Genomic DNA, 13,147 nt, shown 5'->3' with positions numbered 1-13,147 from the left:
GCATTAAACACAAAGAACCATTATCTCATTTGGGTGGTAGGTACTGAGTTGGAAAAACCTAGTTCTTCTGTGTTTCTCCTCTACTCTCACACTCCTGCCATACTCATAACACTTCTGGTCACCAAATGTGTGGGGGTATCTCTCCCCACACCAAGCAGTTCTCCAGGACACCAGCTGGGTGTCCTACAATTTAACTGTCAGATCTCACAGGTTAGGTACTCAGTTCTACAAGACTGCTCCCCTGCCCCTTCAGAAGACAGTTGCACATAGTAGGTCCCCAGGTTGCCCACAATTCCTGTTGGACTTGGCTACACATCGGCGGTTTCCACAAGCCCCTCCTCAGGTTATGTTGATTTGCTAGAGTGGCTCACAGAACTCAGGGAAACACATTTACCAGTTTATGAAAGGAGATAAAAGAGCCAGATGAAGAAATACATAAGGTGAGATCTGGGAGCTTGTCTCCAGGAAGCGGGGTATATGGAGGAAGCTTGTCTTCCTGCTGGTATATGGACGTGTTCACCCACCTGGAAGCTCTCTGAACCCCTCACTTACATGAGAGGCTTCCTCATGTAGGCATGACCAATTATTAACTCAGTTTTCAGCCCCTCTCCGCTCCCTGGAAGATGAGGGGGTGGGGCTGAAAATTCCAAGCTTCTGCTCATGGCTTGGTCTTTGTGGTGACCAAGATGGGGGGGCATCTAGGAGTCATCCAGGAGCCCAGCCAGAGTCCCGCAATAGAATGAAGTTGCTCCTCGTGGGCTTATCACTTAGGAGTATACAAGGGTTTTAGGAGCCATGTGTCAGGGGATCAAGACCAAATATACAATTTTATCATAAATTACAATATCACAGATACATTGTCAATCTCTTGAAAGAGGGAAAGCCTGTGAACAGAATGCAGAATTTCTTGAAGTTTAAAGGTTGAAGAACTCCAAAAGGCAAAATCTAATCAAGCCGTTTAGCAGCCTAGAAGGAGGTTAAAGATGCTTACTATCTTAAGACCTGAGTCAGAATCTGAGCTTCTCCTCTTTCTAGGTACCATACCTTTTTGCTAAGTAATAATCTCTCTGAGCTTCATCTTTTTTTTTTTTCCTTCAATCTGTCAAGTGGGAATTAGTGCTTACTTCACAGGACCATTGTGAAAATTAAACAGTGAGTGTAGGGTGTCTGGTTTGTAGCATCTAGCAAGAAATATTTATTCTTTATCTTTCCTCTAGGAGCTTGAGATCTAGTTGGGACGATAAGCTGTAAACTGAAGAAGAGGTAAAGAAAAATCCAAGAGTTAAGCCACGATTCACATGCACTGAGGTGGCTGGGGAATATGACATTTAATGTCACTTCCAACTCTAAACATTGATTCTTCTGTGACAGCTGTATGAGAAGTCTCATGGGGCAGTGCATGATGAATTTGCAAATGGGAGGGGCAGACAGTTAAGTACTGTGAGGTCAAAGAAGGGAGACTGCCCAGGGCTAGAATGGCTTAGGAAGACCATTAAAAAACTCTGAGCTGTCTGAGTTACAAGAAAAGCCCAATTCAATTAGAAGAATTGGCAAGAGTCTGATTACAATACAAATTCAGGCCAAGCTGAGGAGAATAAGAAACATAAAATACTGTATCAGCAATTTGGTTTCTGGAACACACAAAGAATTATTAAGTAGCTACCATGCTTTCCACCCTTATAACAGTCTTTATAAGATAGGCAAAGTATATCAGCCCTGCTGAGAATCTCCTGTGAGTGAGAAACCTGGCCAAGAGTGGCTTAAACAAATATGGTGGTTTCCCCCCCGTCCTCCCCTTAAATAGTAAGAACTCTAAAATGGACAGCCCAGCGTTGGTGCCAGCACATAATGAGGCAGCCAAGTCACAGGCTCTTTCTAGCTCTCTGCCTCACCATCCTTAGCATGATGGCATTTGCCCTATTGCTTGTTGCCTTATGGTCAGGACAGGGCTGCTGTATCACCAGGCATCACATTTGCATTCCAGACAGGAAGCAGACAGAAGGACAAAGGAACAAAGAGTGAGGGCAAAATGGCCTACCCACTGGGTCTGTGCCTTTTATTAAGAAAGCTCAAGTTGTGCAGTCCTGGAAGATGCCCAATAGATTCCCCCTTGTAACCTGCTGGCCAAAATTGTATCTCATGGTTGCTCCTAGTGGTAAGGAGACTGGGGAGAAGGGGCGTGTGTATGGGGTTAGTCAGCCATCCAACAATGAAGACAAAGGTGTGGAAGGAAGCCTTGTGAAAAAAATTATTACAAGAGATAAAACCAGGGAGTTGTTTTCCTTAAGCGAAAAAATGTACCTTATATTTTAAAAAAAATCAAACTTTTAAAAACTTTGTGATAATTGTAGATTCACATGCGCTTGTAAGAAACAAAACTGGGATTCCCTGAACCCTTTAACCTGTTCCCTACGATAGTAGCATCTTGCAAAACTTGACTACAGTATCGCAACTGGCATAGTGACATGGATACAGACAAAATACGGAACAGTTCCATCACCACAGGATCCTTCATGTTGTCCTTTTATAGCTACACCTATTTCCTTCCTGCCCTTTGCCTCATTCTTAATTTCTGGCAACCACTAATCTGTTCTCCAGCTCTTTACTTTTGTCAATTGAAGAATGTTATATAGATGGAATCATACGGTATGTAACCTTTTCGAATTGGCTTTTATTCACTCAGCAGAATTCCCTGGAGATTCACCAGGTTGTTGTTTGTACAATACTGTAGTTCATTTCCTCTTTTGCTGAATGGTATTGCATGGTGTGGATGTAACACAGTTGGTTTAATCATTCACCCTTTGAAAGATACCTGGGTTGTTGGGCTATTACAAATAAAGCTGCTATAAACATTCATGTACAGGTTTTTATATCAACATAAGTTATTATTTCATCAGGATAAATGCTTAGGAGTACAATTGCTAGGTTGTATGGTAGTTGTATTAATATTTTTTGTCTTTTTTTTTAACTTCCAGTTGTTTCTAGAGTGGCTACACTATTTTGCATTCCCAGCAACAGTGTATGAGCGATCCAGTTTCTTCACATCCTTGCCAGCACATGGTGTTATCACTACTTTTTATTTTAGCTATTCTGACAATCTGACAGATGGGTAGTGATATTTCATTATACTTTTTATTTGCATACCCCTAATGGCTAATGACATTAAACATCTTCATATGTGCTTATTTGACTACTGGATATCCTCTTCAGTGAAATGTCTCTTGATGTCTTTTGCCCATTTTCTAATTAGATTTTTTTCATGTTTAAATTTTGAGAGTTCTTTATATATTTAAGGTACTAGTCCTTTCTTGGATACAGTTTACACATATTTTTCTCCCTCTCTGTGGCTTGTTTTTTAAATCCTCTTAACAGGGTCTTTCAACAAGGCAAGTTTTTAATTTTGATGATATTCAGCTTAACAATTTTTCCTTTTATGAATCATGCTTTTGGAGTCATGTATTTGACTAGTCCTCCATCCCAGAGATTTTCTTCTGGGTTTTTTTGTAAAAGTTTTATTGTTTTACATTTCATCCTACATCAGTGACCCATTTTGAGTGAATTTTTATAGGAGGTGTGAGACCTATGTCAAGGTTTATTTATTTATTTGCATGTGGATGGATATCCACTTGCTCCAGCACCATGTGTTGAAAAGACCAGCTTTCCTCCTTTGAATTTCTCTTGCACTTTTTTTCAAAAATCAATTGAGTATATTTGTGGGAGGTCTATTTCTGTTTTTTTTTTTTTTTTTTATTCTGTTCCGGTGATCTATGTGTTTATTCCACCACCAATATCATACGATCTTGAATATTGTAGCTCAAGATCTTAAATTTAATAAATCTTAAAATTGGGTGAAAGGATTCCTCCCACTTCATTTTTATTTCCAAATTGTTTTAGCTATTCCATTTTCTTTGCTTTTCTATATAAATTTGATAATAACCTTGTCTATGTCTACAAAAAAATCTTACTGGAATTTTGACAGGAATTGAATTAAATGTATATGTTAATTTGAAGAGAATTGACATCTTTACTAGTTTGGTCTTTTAGTCCATGAATAGGGCATGTCTCTCCACCTATGAGTATTTAGATCTTTGATTTCTTTCATCAGCATTTTTTAGTTTTCAGCATATAAGTTTTGTACATGTTTTGTTAGACTTACCTAAGTTTTTCATTTTTTGAGTAACTGTAAATGGTATTGTATTTTTAATTTCAGTGTCTCATGTTCATTGCTAGTGTTTGTAAATACAACTGATTTTTTATTAGTTTCAGGTGTACCAAAACAGCATAGTGATTAGACATTATATACTTCGCAAAGTGACAACCCCAATAAGTCTACTACCCACCTGACACTGTACATAGTTATTACAATATTATTGACTGTATTCCCTGTGCTGTACTTTATATCCCATTGCTATTATTTTTATAGTTGGCATTCAATATTATTCTATATTAGTTTCAGGTATACAGTGTATTGGTTAGACATTTATATAATTTATGAGGTGATCCCCCCGATAAATCTAGAACCCATCTGACACTTCATAGTTTTTACAATGTTATTATTTTCCCCATACTGTACTTTACATCCCCGTGACTATTTTGTAACTACCAATTAGTACTTCTTAATCTCTTCACTTTTCTCACCCAGCCTCTCAATTCCCTTCCCATCTAGAAACTATCAGTTTGTTTTCTGTATCTATAAGTCTGTTTTCGTTTTGTTTGTTTATTTCGTTTTTTAGATTCCACCTATAAGTGAGATCATCTGGAATTTGTCTTTCTCAGTCTGACTTATTTCACATAGCATAATACCCTCTAAGGTCCATCCATGTTGTTGCAAATGGTAAGATTTCATTCTTTTCTATGACAGAGTAATATTTCATTGTATATATGCATATGTACCACTTCTTCTTTATCCAGTCATCTATTAATTGGCATTTTGGTTATTTCCATATCTTGGTGATTGTAAATAGCACTGTAGTGAACATAGGGGTGCATATATCTTTTCGAATTAGTGTTTTGGATTTCTTTGGATAAAAACCCAGGAGTGGAATAGCTGGGTCATAAGGTAGTTCTTTTTAAAATTTTTTGAGGAATCTCCAAACTGTTGTCCATTGTGGCTCCACCAATTTGCAATCCCACCAACAGTGCACGAAGGTTCCCTTTTCTCAAATCCTTGTCAACACTTGGTTTTTGATTTATTAATGATGGCCATTCTGACAGATGTGAGGTCCATCAGACTGCATAGCAGTTGTGATTCCGTTCCATCCTTTCCACAGGTGTTGATTCTAAGTGTACTCCCTAATAAACCTCTCCTGCACTAATCTCCAGTTAATGATATCTTGATATCCCAAGTGTGCTATCACATTTGATAGTGTGGAAAAATCATATTACGCATTTGAAAGTTTTATGTAGAATTTCATTGATTGAAGATACTTAAAATTAATAAAACTGTACTTCTTTTAAAACACTCATTCAATCGATCTTCAAGAAGTTATACTGTAATCTAAAACAAAAGAGATAAAAATCAATATTTATGTTTATCTTAATTGGTTGAAAGAGATTTTATGGATTCTGATTTTAAAAAAGTTTTTTTGATGAGTTTGTGGATAATGAATCTGGAAAAATGAACCTATAAGTTGCGAGGAGTTCATAGTTATCTAGTCCTTTTAGGAATTCCAATTTAATACTGAAGTCAAACACACAGAATTTAAATTTGTAAAAACACACTAAAGTTAAGATTTCAATAAAGACAGATATCCTGAATGTGAGGACTTATGAGACAAGAACACCCATTTTTCCAAGGTGAGATTTGAGGATTAAATAAAAAGTGCAAAATGAGTTTCTCTCTCGTGTAATTTGCCAAAATTATCCCACTCTGATAACAATCCTAGCAAGCTCATCCTAGGTTTGTGGCAGAGATAGTTGACACCAAGCACTTAACTCTGACATATGGAGATCTTAGTATTGACAGGAGGGAGGTAGGAGAAGAAATATAGGTACTGTCTGCCACATAGGTATTTCTTTTATCAAAAGCCTGTGTGGCCTTTCCATGCTAACCAGAGAGGGGTCCATATGGCCTTGTTGTTTGGGTTCCCCATTATAATTTAAAGGGAAACTTTCACAATGTCTGGAGGTCTTCATGTCTTGCAAATGAAAGAGGAGGATGTCCTCAAATTCCTTGCACCAGCACCCAGTTAGGTGGCACCAACCTTGAGTGCCAAATGGAACAGTACATCTATAAAGGGCAAAGTAATGGCATTATCTCATAAATCTGAAAAGAACCTGGGAGAAGCTTCTGCTGGCAGCTCGTGCCACTTTTTGCCATTGAAAACTCAGTTGATGTCAGTGTCATATCCTTCAGGAATGCTGGCCAGCGAGTTGTGTAGTTTGCTGCTGTCACCAGGGCTACTTCTATTGCTGGCTGCTAACCAGATCCAATCAGCCTTCAGGGAGCAGTGTCTTCTGGTGGTTACTGATCCAGGGCCGACCATTAGCATCTCACAGAGGCGACTTACGTTAACTTGCTGACCACTGCGCTGTAACACAGACTCTCCTCTGCACTATGTGGACATTGCCATCCCATGCAACCAGAAGGGGGCACACTCAGTCGGTCTGATGTGGCGGATGCTGGCCTGGGAGGTGCTGAACATGGGCGGCACCATCTCCCATGAATACCCGTAGGAGGCCAGGCCTGATCTCTACTTCTACAGAGATCCTGGAGACTGAAAAGGAAGAGAGGGCCGCTACGAAAAAAGGCAATAACTAAGGAGAATTTTCAGGGTGAATGGACTGCTCCAGGTCCTGAATTGACTGCTACTCAACCTGAGGTGACAGACCCGTCTGAAGGCGTGCAGGGGCCCTCTGTGCCCATCCAGCAGTTGTCCACTGAAGACTGGAATGCTTCGCTGCCACTGAAAACTGGTCTGCAGCTCCCACTGCTCAGGTCGCTGAATGGATAGAAACAACCGCTGAGTGATTTTAAGCAGTTCTTCCACAGACTCTTAAACAGAAAATGCAAATAAGGTTGCTGGAAAATAAAGTTTCTTAAAAACACACACACACATTCTTTTCAGACAGCCTGAGCCTCAGAAAGGCAGGCAGCCTGGTATGGTGGTGAGGTCATGGGTACAGAGTCAGAGAAACTTAGTTCAGGTCCCGGTTCTTCCACTTTCTTGCTACAGAGCTCTTAGCAAATTACTTAATCACTTGGTATATCGGCTTCATCTGTAAATCGTTTAAGCTCCATTAGGCCAGGGACCACGTCAGTGTTGTTCACTGTTGTATATTCAGTGCCTGGCAACCTGGCATTGTGGCACTTGGTGCCAAGTCAAATAGGGTATTGAAGAAGTGGAGAGAGAGAGAGAGAGAGAGAGAGAGAGAGAGAGAAGCAGTCCCTGACATTCTGAAACTGGCCTGCTCACAGGCCACCTTATTCTCCTGTTAAACATAAAACAGTTTCACGGAATACCAACCTCAGAGGATGGCTTGGAGTGAACTCTGGTCTGGGGAAATCGGCAAGGAACAAAACCTAACAGAGGTGCTGTAAAGTATGCATAAGTCTCAGGCAACAAAGGATGAGGGCACCCCAGGTCTTTTGTCCAGGCGCCTTCCCAGCTGTCAATCCTCCCGCCCCACCCCGACTCGCGCCGGCACTGCTCGCCTGTGCCCTCCCCTTTCTCCGCCCCTCCCGCCCCCTCTCACTCTCAGTTCTCGGCCCGCGAGATTTGGAGCTCTTCTCTCGCGAGATATTCATCGTACTGGAGCCGGCTGTGGTGGCCGCTCAGGCGGCGGCGACGGTTGGTTTTGTTGCAGTTTTTCAGCAAACCTGGGCTCTGCCCAGAGGTACGAAGTAGGTTCTAGGGACCGAGACCCGGGCTGCTGTCGCGCGGGGTAGCTGAAGAGAGTGGGGCGGTCTCCCCGGACTTAGGCCGGCCTCTGGCCACGTGCGCGCAGCGTTTCCGCCGCCGGCCCGGAACCCGTGTGTGGGCTCATTCGTGGGAAGCAAGGTCCGGGTGCGTGGCCCACGGGCGCGGTGACACCGTCCGGGGACTCCTGCAGCGACATTCCGAGGCATGGCCGCCGCTGGGGCGAGGGTGGGGGTGTCTGGAGCGACCCGGGCCCGCGCTGACTCTGCCCTGGGACCGCCGGGGCCGCCTGACCTCAGCGGCTGAGTTTAATGGCCGGAGGGTCTTGCAGAAAACTCCAGAATTTGCTTGGTTTTGATTGTTAAAGAAGTTACTTCTTCCAAAGTTACCAAATATAATTGGTTTTTCTTACTTGTTTCTTTGTGAGGCTTAGCTGCCTTATTCAGAGAGGCAGAAGGAAGACTTGTATGAAGAGGTAAATAGACAAATAACTTAAATCACACTATTCTCATTTTAAAACCAGGGCTTATAGAACAATGGAGTATATGACAGAATCCACTGACCGCACCCCTGGACACATGTGAGTCACGTCCCTTTTCCCCTATCTCCTTACATTTAAAGATGTTAAAGTGATTCTTTGAAACTTGCCGTCTAACTTTGAGGAACACTTTTTTTGAGGGGAATTCTTTTGTCTGAAGTGAAAAAAAAAGAAAAGTCTATTTTCTGAGAAAAATCGAATTCATTTTTACTTGGAAAATTTGTTGTAGTACATGTTTGCTTTGAGTGTTAATACATTTGTCATACGTTTTTCTAGATTGGCACTGTCCAATAGGAACAGTAGCGGTTAGCCACATGTATTATTTACATATAAGGTAATAAAAGTGAAATAAAATTATTCAATTCCTCAGTTGTTCTGGCCACATTTCAAGTCTGCAATAATCACATGTCCCTGGTGGCCACCATATTGCACATCACATGTTATAGAGCATTCTTTTGGGCAATGTCAGTGATTTTTAAACGTTTTCTGCCCCCAGTGCACCTTGGATCATGAGACTCATCAGTTATACTGAATCACTACATGATACTTGTTCAGTCCTTTAAAATTTTGTTTGCTCTAGGTAAATGTTTACATTTCATTAGTCCCAGTGAGGATTTAAAAAAATTGCTTTTAGGTTATAAAGCTGTTGAATGATTACTGTTAGAAATAATTTAGACTTTCTAGACCCTTTAGAAGTTGGCCATATTTTGAGGATTTTTCAAATTGTGGCCATCCTTGTTTTTTTTACCTCAGTGTTCCAAGGTTATTCTTTATCTACTGCACCTTTGAAGATTGCTCTAAGTCAGTTTTAAAAGAGGGCAGATATTATGGTCCAACTTGAAGGCTTTTGTTTGTTTGATAGTTTTTAAATTTAACTTGTGCATTTATGAAATCTAATTGAAAAATTTATGTTTTATTTATTTAAGCTTGTGCTGTGAGTGTGGTGTCCCAATTAGTCCAAATCCTGCCAATATTTGTGTGGCCTGTTTGCGAAGTAAAGTAGACATCAGCCAAGGCATTCCGAAGCAGGTCTCTATATCTTTCTGCAAACAATGCCAAAGGTATGGTGCGATACTATTTATCCTACTTAAAGTTGAGATTTACATATAGGAGTGCACCAGGATGTGCTGAGATTACCAGGATATATAAATAAAGTGCATGTAATTGAGATTTAATTTTTAGATATGTTGGTATCTTTGTGGTATTCCCCACAAACTAGCTTTTTGAAACTCTTGGCTGGTTAACCTCTCTATGCCTTAATTTTATCATCAAAGCAAAGGGGCTTTATTAGATACTTAAAGTAACACATTTAGAAGAAGTACACTGTTTCCCTGAAAATAAGACCTAGCCGGACAATCAGCTTTAATGCATCTTTTGGAGCAAAAATTAATACAAGACCCGGTATTATATTATATTATACCAAGTCTTATGTGATATAAGACCAATTGGGTCTTATATTATATTGGACCCGGTCTTATAGTAAAATAAGACCGGGTCTTGTATTACTTTTTGCTCCAAAAGATGCATTAGAACTGATTGTCTAGCTAGGTCTTATTTTCAGGGAAACACGGTATGTGTTTAACAAGCATTTTTTGAGCACTTACTATGTGCTAGTCAATGTTCTAAGTCCTGGGTTGGCTGGACTAAAAAACTTAAAGCACATGCACAAGGGATTTAAGTTTTAATTTAGTCACTAGGTTTTATGTAAAATTTTAAAACTTGCGTTTTACAATTAAAATTTGGAAAGACTTGAAATAGATGAATAGTCGGAACTATTGTTGATACATAGTATGAGGTACTAATTTATCTTTTTTTGTGTGTGAGAAATAAACAGTTCTCGAGCATTATAGATGTACATTATAAACCATTTTAATGCCATTTTGAGATGATTTTTTACCTGTTTTTTGGAGCATAGTTTCAAGGAACTTTAGGTAATTTTGTCTTCTTCATTGAAATTCTTGCTGATGCTTGAAGATCTCTTTAATAGGTTATTTCAGATTGGCTCTCTCAGATACCCACAATTTTACCTTTTAACTAAAGCTACTGGTCTAATTAAAAGTTTTCTAGAATTATTAAAATATATTTGGGTTAAGTACTTCAGGTCAACCGTGTATAATTATTATATCTGCTTAATAATCAGTGTTATATCTGCATGGAAATTAAGGTGGAAAATTTTGTTTCTCCTTGAGAGCTGCTGAGTTTCAGTATATTATCTTCTCTCTCAGATATTTCCAGCCACCAGCAACTTGGATACAATGTGCATTAGAATCCAGGGAACTTCTTGCTTTGTGTTTGAAAAAAATCAAAGCTCCTCTGAGTAAGGTAGGTCAAATAGCTAAAATCATTTTTGTACGTGTGTTTTTTTTTTTTTAATCTCTCCTTTTCGGAAAATCCTTGTATGAATAATTTTTTAAAAAGTAGCTATTAAGTGTTACTGTTGGTAAGCACTGTACTACAAATGCTATTTTCATTTTTAAAGTTATATATGTTCCTTTTTTTCATGAAAATGAGAAATTTATTTTTGCTTTAAAAAATTGAGATTATTTTTGTCATTTATTGAGAATCTCTTATGTTCAGTTATTTTTTTTGATAATATAAAACTATCGCTAAACTTAATTTAGGAGGGTATAGTATTAAGGCTATGGTATTCAGTTTTTTTATGTTTTCATTACTGATCTGAAAAGGAAATATTTGTGCCTGTTACTTAAAGTCAGTGCATAAATGTCTAATATTTTTAAGTTGAGAGTCTTTGGTGTTCTTGATGCAGGCTGTTCTTGAATTTTTCTGAAGGTTTGTTAATAGCTTGAAGTTTTTTTCAACACTTCCTTTTATTTTCTGATTTGTCTGTCTGTTTTTTTGGTCTGGAGTCAGTTTTTTGTGTAACTTGGTCTTTTTGCTTTTGTCAAATATCTAGTGAGCCTTAATAATTCATCAGGTCATTCAGCAGATGTTTATGTGTCAACTTGCCAACCTGCTTTTGGTGTTGGGGCTATGGCAGTGACTGAGAGAGACAAAAATCCCTGCCTTAAAGAATTTTTATTCTAGTTGGAGGGGAGGGTGTGGGGTAGACAATGAACAAAATAAGTAGGTATATTAAAAGGTATAAATTCTGTGGTGGGACAAACCAGGAAGGGTGATAAGAACTTCACAGGGAAGGGGTGCGATTTAAAATACAGTGGTTAGGGGAGGCCTCACCAATAAGGTGACATTTGAGTAAGTATTAAAGGCAGTAAGGGAAAGAGATCTGTACAAATCTGGAAATAAGCATCATGGATAGAGAAAACAAGTGTAGAGGCCAGAGGCTGGAGCATACCTGTATGTTTAGAGTGGAGTGGGGAGGGGGAAAAATAGTTGGGGATGAAGCCAGAGAAGACATGGAAAGTCAGAGTAGGTCAGGCCTTATAAGGACTTTCACTCTGAGTGTAATACGCAGTGAGATGAATGATTTACAGTTTATCAGGATCCCTCTGGCTGCTGTGATTTGAGGGAGGTGGAAGTGGGGACCTTTAGGAAGGAAGCAATTGTAATAATCATGAGAAATGATGGTATTTGGATCAATAGTGGAGGTGGTGAGAAGTGGACAGAGTCTAGATCGATTTTGAAGCTAGTCAGGATTCACTAATATATGTGTATGAGATGAAAGTACTGTTTGTAAGCTGATACAAGTGATAAAGTACTGTATGCTGTACAAATGATAAAGTGATGCTGTACAAATGATAAAGTACAGAGGGGAAAACATGTAAAACTGCAAAGAGACAATAATTGGCTGGGGGTGTCCTTAAGGAGTGGAAAAAAGATAGGATATAGCATACTAGTAGAATACTTTTTCATCCAACAAACATTTGGCACTTACTCTTCACCAGGCCCATTTTGGGAGCCTGGCATATTTCATGGAACAAAACAAAGATCTCTGCTCTCTATTGGGGCATTCTAGAGGTTGGTCTTGATAGGAGCATGGACAGTACATCTGTGGTAACAGAAGAGAAAGTGTTGGTATTTGGGAGTTTCTGTAAAATCTGATTCCTTTTTTCAATTGAGAAAACAGAAGCATGGGCAGTAGCTATGAGGAAAAGTCATTAAGGATCTCCACATTGCTAAATTTATAGAACTGTTATTAGATGTTTGAGGAGAAAGGGAAAGGTATGAAATAGGTCTCTAGGAGAGTGGGAGAATGTATCAGAATGATGTATGGTTGGTTGCTGGGCAGTGCCTAAGAGTTACTGTCGTAAACTTAAAGACTAACATGGTGCGTATTTATTAGGTTGGTGCAAAAGTTAATATTTCTCTAGCCCAATCACCTGCCTAGGTAAGGCATAGAGCAGATAGAGCGTTGGATTTAACCAAGATTGATTTAGCCAAGTGACTAAGTGAAGTGAGAGAGGGACCAAGGGAATTGAGTATGTGCATGGGAATGATACTGATCTTGAAATTAAGCAGGGTTAGGATGGAGGTGAGTAGGTATGAAGGATAATGAAAAGGTAAGATGAATTAGATTGTAGGTTGCAGTAGATTAAAGGGTTTTTGGTGTTCAGGAACTGGAGAGAATGAGCTGGAAAGAAAGGTGATAGGGAGTAGGGTGTTTAGATTTGAGATTTTGGAGGGGTTTCAGTTATCAGTAATAAAAGGGGGATAGGATCTTGGGGGGGTAAGGAACTCAAAGAATGGAGAGGCTGGCATATTTTGAGGATCATTTATGAGGATATTGAAATCATTAAGTATTAATATTGTTGAAAAGAGTGACAGTGAGCCA

General features: G+C 39.4%; 1 protein-coding gene and 1 pseudogene across 7 annotated transcripts in view; both read left to right on the top strand.

The window, feature by feature from the left end:
- NMD3 (NMD3 ribosome export adaptor) overlaps positions 1–13,147 on the top strand; it is a 60,472-nt gene that overhangs the window by 23,455 nt on the left and 23,870 nt on the right. Inside the window, exons 2-5 of one of the 7 annotated variants that reach the window (XM_033122080.1) lie at positions 1,218–1,263; positions 8,383–8,439; positions 9,324–9,458; positions 10,623–10,719. In XM_033122080.1, coding sequence (XP_032977971.1) covers positions 8,396–8,439; positions 9,324–9,458; positions 10,623–10,719 — 276 coding nt within the window. In that variant the 5' untranslated portion in view covers positions 1,218–1,263; positions 8,383–8,395. Of the gene's footprint in view, positions 1–1,217; positions 1,264–4,566; positions 4,835–7,706; positions 7,837–7,959; positions 8,065–8,085; positions 8,335–8,382; positions 8,440–9,323; positions 9,459–10,622; positions 10,720–13,147 lie in introns of those variants that run through there. The other 6 variants (XM_033122072.1, XM_033122064.1, XM_033122097.1 and 3 more) reach the window with 6 other exon arrangements.
- LOC117031684 (40S ribosomal protein SA-like) lies at positions 5,545–7,090 on the top strand (annotated as a pseudogene).

This window comes from Rhinolophus ferrumequinum, chromosome 2 (assembly GCF_004115265.2).
Source record: "Rhinolophus ferrumequinum isolate MPI-CBG mRhiFer1 chromosome 2, mRhiFer1_v1.p, whole genome shotgun sequence".
Taxonomy (NCBI): Eukaryota; Metazoa; Chordata; class Mammalia; order Chiroptera; family Rhinolophidae; genus Rhinolophus; species Rhinolophus ferrumequinum.
The sequence above is the reverse complement of the archived record's forward strand: the minus strand, read 5'-3'. Positions and strand labels throughout refer to the sequence as shown.